General features: G+C 38.8%; 2 protein-coding genes across 4 annotated transcripts in view; both read right to left on the bottom strand.

Moving 5' to 3' along the window:
* LOC110466145 (signal-induced proliferation-associated 1-like protein 2) overlaps positions 1-282 on the bottom strand; it is a 73,140-nt gene extending 72,858 nt beyond the window's left edge. For 2 of the 3 annotated variants that reach the window (XM_021522481.1, XM_021522486.1), the window contains exon 1: positions 27-282. The gene's annotated coding sequence lies outside the window, so the exon portion shown is untranslated. The remainder of the gene's footprint in view (positions 1-26) is intronic. The other variant, XM_021522487.1, reaches the window with a different exon arrangement.
* Positions 283-3,135: 2,853 nt separating this feature from the next.
* LOC110466147 lies at positions 3,136-6,936 on the bottom strand. The gene is made up of 2 exons (XM_021522489.1): positions 5,767-6,936; positions 3,136-5,183 (listed from the first exon to the last, which is right to left on the bottom strand). Exons 1-2 carry the CDS (start codon positions 6,611-6,613, stop codon positions 3,826-3,828), a joined length of 2,205 nt encoding a protein of 734 aa, XP_021378164.1. The 5' UTR covers positions 6,614-6,936; the 3' UTR covers positions 3,136-3,825.
* Between the last annotated feature and the right edge of the window lie 5,118 nt (positions 6,937-12,054).

The following is a 12,054-nucleotide window of genomic DNA, read 5'->3' as shown; positions in this document are numbered from 1 at the left end:
GCATACATGATTGAAGTAAAACTCACCTTAGAATGTTGACAGTTTAACCAAATCCAAAAGTGGTTTATCTAGCAGAGCGATAACCTGCTCATTCTTGCTCCTTCACAACAACACTCGGCCATGTTCGAGACCTATTTCTGGTACCCACGTGATAAATGGTGTATGACATCAGAGATGGCACTTTTGTTATGGTGACCCCTAGCGGCAAATATGAACGGTATTCATAGAATTTACACAGCTGTCAGTCTGGTCTCATTTCATTGATTTTTCTCCGCGAGAAATTAAAACCGTTTACAGTTATAACATGGATGCATTTGTTTCGTGATCAATTCATTATTTTGTTACTGGATTAAAAAGCCACACCCCTTAATTACGCATCGTGTTACAGTTTTAATTAGATACACAATTCATTTTTTAAATACTCAAATGGTGACATCAGAGAGACATATAAAGCATATACGTCTCTGGGTTACCTAACCATAATTAACGGTAGGTTAGATGACCATAGTCTGTAGGAGGGGTTTGTGGGCGGGGTTTCGGCCCCCACACTAGACTTTTCAAAGGTATAGTATACCTAGTAGTATTATACTTCGTAATTCCCCAATGTAATAATAAAAATATACAATAAAAATACCCAAGTTTGTATTAATCCCAACCCTTCATCACTAGTCGTTTGTTGACGGGTTAATCGTCTACATGACTCCACCCATGCGGGTTTCGTCTCACTGGCGGGGGTCGGTGCTCTTTACAATATCACTTAGGCCTATATAGGGGGCAAAGAAGTAATTCCAACAGTGTGGACAAGTTTAGGTTGTCAAATTTTCGGAGCGATCCGCTCCTTTTTCAAGACACAGTGAAACAGAACAGTTACATGTACATATACATCATATTACAAGAAGATATAATTGATATACTATAATTGAAAATATAGCTATTATATAAAACCAATAGTCCCCTCGGCTAAAGACAGCCGAAGGCAGCAATTAAGCTGAGAGCATCGCGGACAAGGAACGCTGATGTAGAGGACCTATTCTTGCGCAAGATGCACTGTCATATAAAGTGAGTCAATGAGAGATATCAAAAACGTGGAACATGTGCATTTGTGTGTATTTGGAAATCTGGCCCGGTAAATGTGAAAATNTTACGTTTTTTAGTCGGTCGTTAATTTTATTTTTTCTGTATTTACTTCCTTCACATGGACATTTAATCACTTTTTATTATATATATATATATATATCAATGCAATTTCAGAGGCGGATCCAACGGGGTGTCACCATCGAACGTGAACCCCCCCTCTCACTTATTTTTAATGCGCATATATATATCTATATATATATATACTGCATCTATCATGTGAATTGAATATTCAATGAGTTTTTTTTATTCTTAACTGGTGATTCTATTCATGTATTACGCTGTCCAAGTCACACACCATCCCATCCCACTCAAACAGGATTATAAATTCGGTGATGCTTATAATTAGTTGACATCAATTGGAGGGGTCAGTGAATCGCCATTACCTGTATTGTCGGTGATCCGTAGTATAGCAACAGGGCACTGGTGTTACGTTTGCAAGAAGAACAATTGACATTGCATTTTAAAATACTTTAAAATCAGGAATCATTGTGAGAAAGTTATGTCAGTAAATGGACGTAAAAACATGCATCTAAATACGATCCAAAGAGAGGTAGCGTTCATCGTTCATGCAATTTTGTAATTTTAACGCCAAAATTAACTACGTTATATGAGCCATTCTACTAAAAGATGATCAAATCCTGCCCATTAACGGAACCATTTCCACGGACAAACAATTGGTAGAGCGTCCGTCCCGAGTTCGAACCCCGGTCTTGCCGTGCATTTTTTTTTCATCTCCTGTTACAGTGGCGCCTGTGACCAACCCTTGTTTCAAACATTGGGTTTACTATTGACAAGGGGATACCCAATCCTAGATTGTAAAAAATGATGTTTTATAGTAACAGCATGTAACATAATCGGTAAATGCAAAGCGATATTATGATATATCATCTAGAATCGATACTGCACAATTCTCTCACGATCCATACCTCACAGAAGGCTTAGACATTGAGAAAAGGACATTACATTGGCTTTAATGTCTCTGAACAGCAACACTTCGTTGACAAATTAAAATGTTTCGAATGTTACAAATAAAACAATTGATTATGTAAAACAGTGATGTTTTTTTATGCGTTTGGAACATAGGCTCTCTCATTTTATCGTGAAATTATCTTTCCGAATACGACAATATGCTTCAGAAAGTGATCTACTCTCCCCCTGCAGCATCGAGCTCGGCTAACGTTCGGTAACAGTTAGTGACTCGGATAGGGGAGGTAACTCGTANAAATGTAACGATCAGATTTTTTTTTTTTTTTTTTTTTGCGTCATAAGCGCTTTACATCACATGCATACAGAAATTCTACAGTAACAGTTAACCATAAATAAAAATTAAATTAAATTAAAAGGCAAACAAAGCATCATAACACTTTAAGTAAAGGGACATTTATCTCAAATGCATATAAATAAATAAATATAAGGTGTCGATGGTGTCTGTGCAAGAGCCTAAAATGCAGATGTAAAGAGGTGGGTCTTTATAAACAAGGGCCTTCATCGCAATACAGTTCGGTAAGTTTCCGCTAAATAATGCCCAAACACGATGTAAATGTGAATACATACACTTTTTTCGTTGTATCAAGAACCATTTTTTTAAACATATTTTTTTTTAGACATATAGTATTAACTGAATGATACGCCTATTTATATAAAGTTTCAGATTCCACACTCAAAAAACTTACAGGATGTTATATTCAAGTTATTTATTACCTTGGGTCTTTGGACCCATCGGTTTCAAAAGTGAGATATATTTACAATATCTACAGACAATACAATACAATACAATACATGCAATACATACAATACGATAAACAGTATGGAGAGTGCAACAAATTAAGTTAATTGGTTTCTTCTTACGTTTGCCGTTTTGATATATTTGGCAAAATTGACAAGTTCTTTTGTGTTATTTACATTAAATAGATTTATCATTTTTAAACATACTTGTTTTTTAAATTGTACTTTTTCAAAAAATTAATTTCAACATAAAATGGAACTCATCTTCAACATCATTTAAATTACATACAGTACACACTCTAAGACTACGCTCAATAATTTGATATTTACCTTTTTCTTTATTTAGATTATGAGCAGATAACCTAATTTTTGTAGTCTCTTTCAAATATTCTCTAGATGATGGTTTTCTTAAGTAACACTGTAAATCGAACTGGTTATAAAGATATGTATAGATATATCCCTTTGAAGATGTTCTTACGTTTTCGTTGCATTCTTGTCTATATATATCAATAAGTCTTTCTCTAATAACATTATAACACATATCATCATTTATTTCTGTTTCCCATATGTAATCAAGGCCAATTATGTATAAATCTTTTTGTTTTGTTTAAAACCCATTTATCCTGTTATCCCAGTCATATTGTACGCGCTACTGGTGTCATTTTGTGTCAACATTGGGTCAAGGTCACTTTGTAAATATAATCTGACGTCACAAATCAGTTAAACTGTTATGGTGTTAGCATTCAAGTAGATATTAAAAACACGTACAATTTTCAAGTTTTTCGGGAATGACATCCGTGCCAACAAGTTGTTAATTGTTTACGGGATGGACCCGTCCCAGCTTTTTCACCACTACTAGAAATTTTGACAAAAAAGGAAAGATTTATTATAGAAGTTTCTTTTCTGACCACTTCCCCCAAACCGTTTAACCCTGACCTTGACCCAGACTGGATTTGGATCTGCTTAGCCCACACGTCCGTGTTTGACCATTTCCGCCGACACGAGTGCCGATTTGACACTAAGTCCAGCCAGCTTGTAGCTGATTGCACAAAGTTGACAGGCTACAACCTTGTGCTTTAGAATGCATTTTTCTCTGATGAACTCTTCGAACTGTTTGCAAACTCTTCGAGCCTGGAATGTGTCCAGCATTTCCACCCAGCATTGCACTTGGAGGTAGTAGGCAGCCACCTGTCCCGGGACGTAGCAAGGATGAGAGGGTTGATCCCGGGCCCCCGGGATGGTCAGTTGTATCAGCGCGTCGTCGTCATCGCAAGGGGTCTCTATAGCTACGGCCTTCTCAAATTGTTTGACTGCTGTCAGTGTTGGTTTCTTACAGTCCATGAGAAAATTTCCATACATAAGATGAAGGCTGGGGGAGTTGTATATGAGACTTAAAGCTTTTTCGAAATACTGGACTGCTTTTGCTTTGTATTCAGACATTGCATGTTTCGTTGTCTCATCGCATTCCGTTGATTTGTTGCCGTATAAACATGCAATGTTACTCAAAACATTTGTATACGACGCTGCGACCAATTCGGGGTCGCTTTCTTCAATTGCAAGGAACAGCCACAGAGCCTTGTCGCAGTCACCTTGCTGTGAGTACGCATGGGCAAGTGGCTTCAGAAGGGCTGGAACGGACAGTGCTGTGAAGGTATTTGGCCTAGAGCTCTTCTTAACGTAGCCGGAAGTGACAGCGTTCAGCTTGACGACTTTCTGGAAGCACATTTTAGCGAGGTCTTCTCCGATATTGATACAGCCGAGGTTCCATAGGGTCTCTACACTAAACATATAGATGACAAGCATGGGTTTCAACTCTCCTTGCAAGTGACCGAATTTCTGACTTAACTTAATAACGCTGAAACATTCAAGCTTTTCACACGCTTCCATCAATGCCGTAAACGGTTTTCTAATAAGACCTTCCACCTCTTTCTTCGTAGCCTCTACGTCATCCTTGGAATAGTGACCAATGAGATTGAGAGGGGGGAGGAAGTAGTGTGGTATCCTGTGTATATGGAGGGACACAGCGATGTATTTAAGGAACTGCATGATCTTATCCCCAAGAGAGTCCAAAGTCCAGCTCCCGGAGGCGGACGCGACCTCCTCACACAAATAGTAGAATGTGTTTTTCATATGGTATGACGTCAGAACGGCTCGATCAGACAGGATGGATTTTAACATCACCTTGACAACAGAGTAGCAAGTTTTCTGGAGATCGGACAACGAATGGGACAACACGCGTTCAGCCCGTACAAAGGAGACTCTCCATTCCTCTGTCGGGTCGCTGCTCTGGTGACTCCCCATCGCGACCAGAAGACAACCATCTAACGGAAGATACAGAAAATCACACATTTCAATAGTACCTTAAGTCTATATCAATTTAAGCTAAAGTCCTATAACTGCAAAACTAGTCAAACATTTACAGCATTGAAAATTCAAGAGTTAGATACTAAAATGAAATTAAATATAACACAAAGAAATAGTTAAAAGTCACAGAATGTTACGTTCTTTTGTGCTAAAATGGACAGTTGGACTGTGAGAGATCTTTATTACATGTTTTGATTGAAGTAACGTCAATTATATATATATCCATGATTCATGAATTTCTAGGAAAAATCTCCATGATATAATACTTCACAGAATATATGTATTTGTCTTGAAGTTCAGTGAATCAATGAAACATATATATTTGTTACATATATCAGAATCTTAAAGCACCGACGTCTTAACGTTTGTCTGACTTTGAACAGACAGCAGTCGCCTGGTTTGTGCTGTGCCATCACAGAAGTTATGGCTTTGTTTTCAACACATACTTTTGAGATAGATTTGACACCTTTGAAAAATATTAAAATGTGAGTCATTTTTAAGTTGACCGCAACAAACTTAATGAATCTAACCTACACGTACCTTGAGGAATTTTCTGGATGAGAGTTTCGCCTGGCCAGTGACACTTCCGTGCTCTGTCCGCCCATCCTTTCGCCACGGTCGGCCAGGTGAGACAGGGAAACGCATGTACGAAGTCATATGTGACCCCCTCACCGGCCTTATCGATTTCTGTGATGGCGGGGCCACTTTTGGTGTATATGGGAGTGTAGCCCTGGGAGTCAATCCCGGTCTCTTTTAAGGTTTCAGTCACCAATTGATCCGTACGGGAGTATATAATCTCTGTATTTACATTCTCGGCGACAAATTCTGATGTAAATGCAGTGTTGAGGAGGTAACCGCCTGATGTTATAAAATTACCGATAACACATCCGGGTTTTTTGACCATCTGCCGGCCATGGGGGGTGACACGGAGCTTAACGTACCCGGGGTTTGGTGTCGATTCTATAATAGCGAAAGGTGCTTTCGGTTCTTTTGCAGGAACACCTATGGGACTTCCGGTTTGCTGTTTTCCGTTGGCGTCGTCCGGCTCTTGAACGCTGCTGATTTTTTCTGCGTCGTATTGATCATTTGAAGATGAGTTGCTTTCTGCCACAATATAGTTAAGGTAGATCATGTCAAAGTCGAAATCTAATTCCGGAAAGAACACATGAGAGCCGTTATGGTCTAACACCCGGGTCAGATGTAGATCATCGTAAGAACTTCCAACTTGTATGACCTCTATGCCTTCCACCTGGGCGTTCAATAGATCCGTGAATAGTTGGAATCTCGTTCGGATCAACTCCATAGTCATTGTAGTGAGGTCGTGTTTCTTTATCACAGTCGTCAGCGCATCGGCGTACACACCAAGTACCTGGTTGTCGGGCTCCATGGGGGTAGCTTCAAATTTCAATTTTAGAAATATTCATCAAAGTTCTTTCATATGCACGGACAACCAATATTTGAGTGGAAGTCTCCCAGTTGGTGTTATATATATTCCGATGACGTTTAAAATTCCAATGGATTATGGACTAGACGTCTTGGCCTAATATGTCTTTCACTTAAACAGCACAACGTTATCTAAATGTTTCCTGGATACCAAGTAATCATGGAATGAGAGACAACACATTGAACTGTGGTATGGTTGATAATACAAATCATGCCCTTGTCGACATTGGTTGATTTCGGGTTTTTTCTGACGTAATATGTAGACTACGTGATACAGTGCTAACCATTTGCAAAACGAAAGTACGGAAGTTATTTTTGATTCGTCACGCTGATAGACAATCATTCGACAATGTTTTGACCATAGACTAGGCAATCAATGCATGGAGAGTCATGTGACAGATGTATAGAGTGATTCAGCATTATAAGACTAGGTGTAATCGATAAGTATTAGTTTCGCGGTGGTATTGCGACATGTCATGAAAGAGTTGTCTCCCTTGGACCACTGACAACGTTCATGCTGAAGTTGCTCCTCTTAGAACACGTAAAGCATCCTTCGTCTACGAAGTTTCAGAAATAGTCAGTTTTAGTAGAAACTGATTCCGAATGCTTTTGAAATGGTTATGTATTGTTTAACATCTCTTTACAAATATATGCAGTTTTGACAAGGAAAATACTTGAGAAAGAAATATTTATTCCTGGCGATTTTTTTATTTTGTTTTGTGTCCTGTCAAATACAATCAAGTATATGAAACGAGGTATTCGTTCAATGTTTCGGTTACTAATAAGTTGTTGTTTGGCGTTCTGAATCTAGCTGCATTAACATGTGACATCCATCATCTTTTATAAAGGCGTAAACAACATTCGCACATGCGTAGAAGAATGGGCTAAACATCCAGTGATGCTTTATTCAATTCTTTTCAGTTCAGTTTTCAGTTCTTTTCAGCTTATTTGATATAGCTAGTTACTAAAATGCAAATGGGAGTAAAATATCAACCAAATGACACCCAATTCATTTAACCATTCGAACGTGAAAGTCTGTGGTGGCCCAGGAGCTCCTCAAGCGTTTTCGCAAATAACTCGTGTATATGGCCTACACCAATGACTGGTCAAAATCGTCTCACACCGTGACGACTGAAAACTTAATATCGCATAATGCCGCGGACGTCACACATTGAGGGGGAAAGAACTGTTGGCATGATCCACGCGGAATCAATAAAACTTTCGTTGAATCGTCTGAAACAAGGCTGGGTGAAGCGACCGATCCCGTGTAACGACTGCTCAGGAAGATCTCCTGGTTTGGCTTCTGCGAATAAGATCGCAACGGCCTTGCTTGGTCGTCCAGTAACTACACAGTCGGCATATTCCGTAAACAAGAATATATTTTCTCGTTTACGTAAAGTGTCAACGGTTCCCGATTGAGGGCCCAACGTGACACAACGATAACCGTAACAACCGGTTTAATTGAACCGGTGAACACCGTCTTTGGGTGTTACGCCAAATGAACAATGTTCTTTTCATGTACGAACCCAGCTTCTTCTAGTAACATGTTGATGAGAGGGCCACCATAGACTTTCAGTTTTGAGACGAACGAGACCGTTTTAGTGGCGATAATGCAATGGCCTGGGGTGTTGTTTATGGCGGTAACCGTATACCAGACTTGTTGTAATGGCTGGGAATTGATTGGATACCTACTCGAGACGATGTTTTTTAACCGGTGGTACTCACGTTTTCACAACGTCGTGGCGCTGGCGGTCCTTCTTTCAACAAGATAACGTGCCAGCATACCAGTCGCGTCAGGAGAACTTTTCTGCAGCAAAACAATGACCATCCGAAATGTCGCCGATAGAGCACGTTTGAATTCTTGGACAAAGTTGTTAGGAAACGTCAAAATTAGCCGTCTAGCTGAAGTTAGCTGATAAATGGGACAACATCCCCGCTCACATTTCCAATTCAATGTGAAAACACTGCAACACCGTTATCGGCACAATCGGTGGTCATACACGGTACGTAATACGTACTTAGGAAACTCTTTCTGCTTTAACGTCTAATACAATCGATTCAGCGCGGATTTTTTTTCTTGATTTATGACAAATTCATAAGCCATCATGATCTTCAATGAATAAATTGATACCAAATTGATACAATGGCAACACAAATTATGAAATTAGCTTGAAGTAGTGTTAAAAACCTCTCTTTTAAACCGAATATAGCATGTGATATGAATTTATTTCTAAGTCATTATTGTTAAAGCGTGTCAAATACAACTTTTATGGTAAAAAAATTGTCATAATGTGACGTGTGTAATCGTGTATCACACCGAACATAAGGAATATATCTGACAGGACGGCATCTTTGCGCGTATAACTTTCCAGCCTCATCACCATCGAAGTACGAGCAGAGCTTTAAAGGTAGGATCTATGTCCCACTGCAGACAAAACGCTAGATAATTCCAATGTAGTTTTACTTTCTGCAGTAGCCTCCCATTAATTTCGTGTAAGATATGTATAACTATAGCGCCACTGGTCAAGTAAACCATCGTTGACCAGGTAGCTGAGTTGGTTAGATCGACAGCCTCTGGAGATTCGAATATTCGTCTGGCTCCGTTGCAATTTTCACCTGAAGAACACATTTGTTGATTTGTTTTGATTATCTTATCTATACTATTGTTCATAATTGTTCCGGAAGGAATTTGGGATTCTTTTCAGGAATGGTTCATCAGTGCTTTAGTCATGCAGGGGAGAAGCTTGTGTCAAACACATTTAAGGAACTAACGAAATACAAGAGTTATTCCCCTTTGAACGGTGTTTCTATCGAATTCTTTTTGAGGCCACTGCTCAAAACATCAGTCTCTAAGGAATTATTACAAACATTTTGTGTAACATGTTGATATTTTTCACCATTTTTGTGACTGAAAGGGGAAAAACGGAAAAAAAATTACGCATCCGAGCTGGAACCAATTTCACTATACTTTAAATGTCATTATCACGATGGGTCAGTTTCGAAAATTCAGGCGCGTTTTTGGACTGTATAACAACGTGCATGTGCAGTTTATCACCTTGTAATCACAAAGGCCCCGTTGCGAAAATGTGAAATAGAGGAGCTCTGTGGTCCTATCTGGTCCTATCTGGTCGCTTTTGAGAGCAATATTTGAGTTTTTAATTTATTCAATATTAGGAGGCTTTTTTCTTCTTCTTCGCCTTCTTCTTTATTTCAAAATGTCTAAAATAGTTATTGATATGACAGAAAATAGCTTTAGAAAAAATTGGAAAAGACCTCGAAAATGATTAATGAACACTTTAAATAAAGAACCGCATTACTCAGAATCTTAAAATCTCCTAGAATGCCTGTCACGCTGAGATATCGTATTACTTATAAAACGAATATCGGTTCTTCTGTTGTTTTTTCTGCTACAAAAAGTGTTAACTCTCTGGTTTAACATTTTGAAAACTACATTCAAACATTAAATTGCTATTTCGGATCACACACAATAAATACAAGTTAAATAGTAAACAGAAGTACATGCCACCGCATATTTGCTGACGTGGCAGCTACGCTCCAGAGTAAGCATTAATTCCTACCAATATCTGTACCTGTCTTGTGTCATTGTACACGTGTTGTCATTGTAACGGAAACTTGAGAAGCTTATATTGAAATTCCCAATCAAGATTTTTTTTAAAATACATGTATGCGCAGATTCAAAGAGCAACACTCGAAAAAGCATCACTTCATTAAAACCTACAACAGTTTCGTCTCACTTTTTTATAACCGATAATTTTTAAGTTTGAAAAAAGAATACATGAACCTTTTAGACAATAAAAATAACTTACATCTGAAATAAACACAAAAGTAGGCCCTAAAGGCTTTTACTCTAAAATCATTCACAGATAACGGTGTTTTTCAAATGCTGTATTTTTTGCCATTTAAATAATGATGCACTCTCTGGGTATAAAAAGAAAAGTGTGCGCTTAGCGTGGGAGGAAACCGGAGTACTCGGAGAAAACCCACATGGTCGGGCAGGTGACCCCATTCCTTTTCACGTCCGATCGGGGAATCGAACCCCGGCCGCCTTGGTGAAAAACAGGTGCGCTATCCACAGTACCATCCGACCACCATTAAAATGGCCCTTTTTTCTGAAGAAATATTGGGGTTCAACTTAGCAATCTGTAGACACCGTTTCTGGTATATATCCGACAGTGTGCCGTTTCATCCAATCTGTCTTACATGTAATATAACCCAGCTAGAGTTAGGATTTGTCATAATCATCGGTTGGCACACCGATCTTCCTCAGAGACCGGGTAGTCCTAGGGACGTTTCTACTCTGTGGCCTTTCTGTTGTTGTTATAGCCACCGTCACTGTCGTATAATACATTTTAAACAAGACCTCAGTTCAGTTCAGATACTCCGGTTTTTCCGGATATTTCCGGAGCACCCCGCTTAATCGTGGATAGTCATACGGGAGAGTCAGTTTGCATTTTGCTTTTCGTATTCAGGATACAAAATCAGGTATCCATTTTTTACACGAATAACAAATAAGTGAAGAGAGGGTTATGCTTTTCTTTAACTTAGTTCAACTTCAATGGGTCTCGAATTAAGCTTTATTTAGACTCAGCTTTCGAATGAGTATGCTAGAAGGTCACGGAGTAGACGACTCGAGTATATTTCATCGTTAATCGCAATCGGGAACTTACGGCACTTTTCGTAAACGTTTACGGAAAGTAACGACGGTTCCCGATAAGGATAGTCGATCCTATATCAACAGAAGAACACAAAACATTTGTATGTATTACTTTCTTTTATTCTACATCAAAAAGCATGGTGTGCTTATACCGGAAACGTTTACAGTTCGGAATATCTGGTTTCACTTCCGTCATTTTTCGGGATCTTCATGGTGTGTTTCTTTTACTTTTGGTGTCTCCTCGGTTGTCGAAGCAGAGAATAACTACCAGTTTCAAGGACTTCTGTATGTCCAAGCAAGGTGACATAACCCCAAAATTTAACTTGCCCGTCTGTTACCTTATGTTCTATAACTATTCATCCTTTTATTGAAGCATCATACAATTGCAGTAACCAGAAAACTACTTGTCAGACATTCACTGTGAAGGTCAGAAAAAGTTGCGGCTCAAAAAGACATGGAAGCGTCATAACGTCTTTTCATTTCGATATTTTGTTCAAATTTGATTTTTCTTTTCTTCAAAAAATACATCCGATCATTCAATATTAGAACCCTAACACCTACCGTATACCGTAATGTTTAAATGTATAGAAACACATCAACGAAGAATTTCTACATTGTCTTCTTGTGCTTCTATAAAGATTTTACCCTTTGATAGACATCTCCGATGCCAACCTATTGATATTCTTCACCCTTGCAAAGGCATCCCCTCA

This window comes from Mizuhopecten yessoensis, unplaced genomic scaffold (assembly GCF_002113885.1).
Source record: "Mizuhopecten yessoensis strain PY_sf001 unplaced genomic scaffold, ASM211388v2 scaffold11119, whole genome shotgun sequence".
NCBI lineage: Eukaryota > Metazoa > Mollusca > Bivalvia > Pectinida > Pectinidae > Mizuhopecten > Mizuhopecten yessoensis.
Note: the sequence above shows the minus strand (reverse complement) of the source record. Positions and strands in the feature narration are given on the sequence as shown.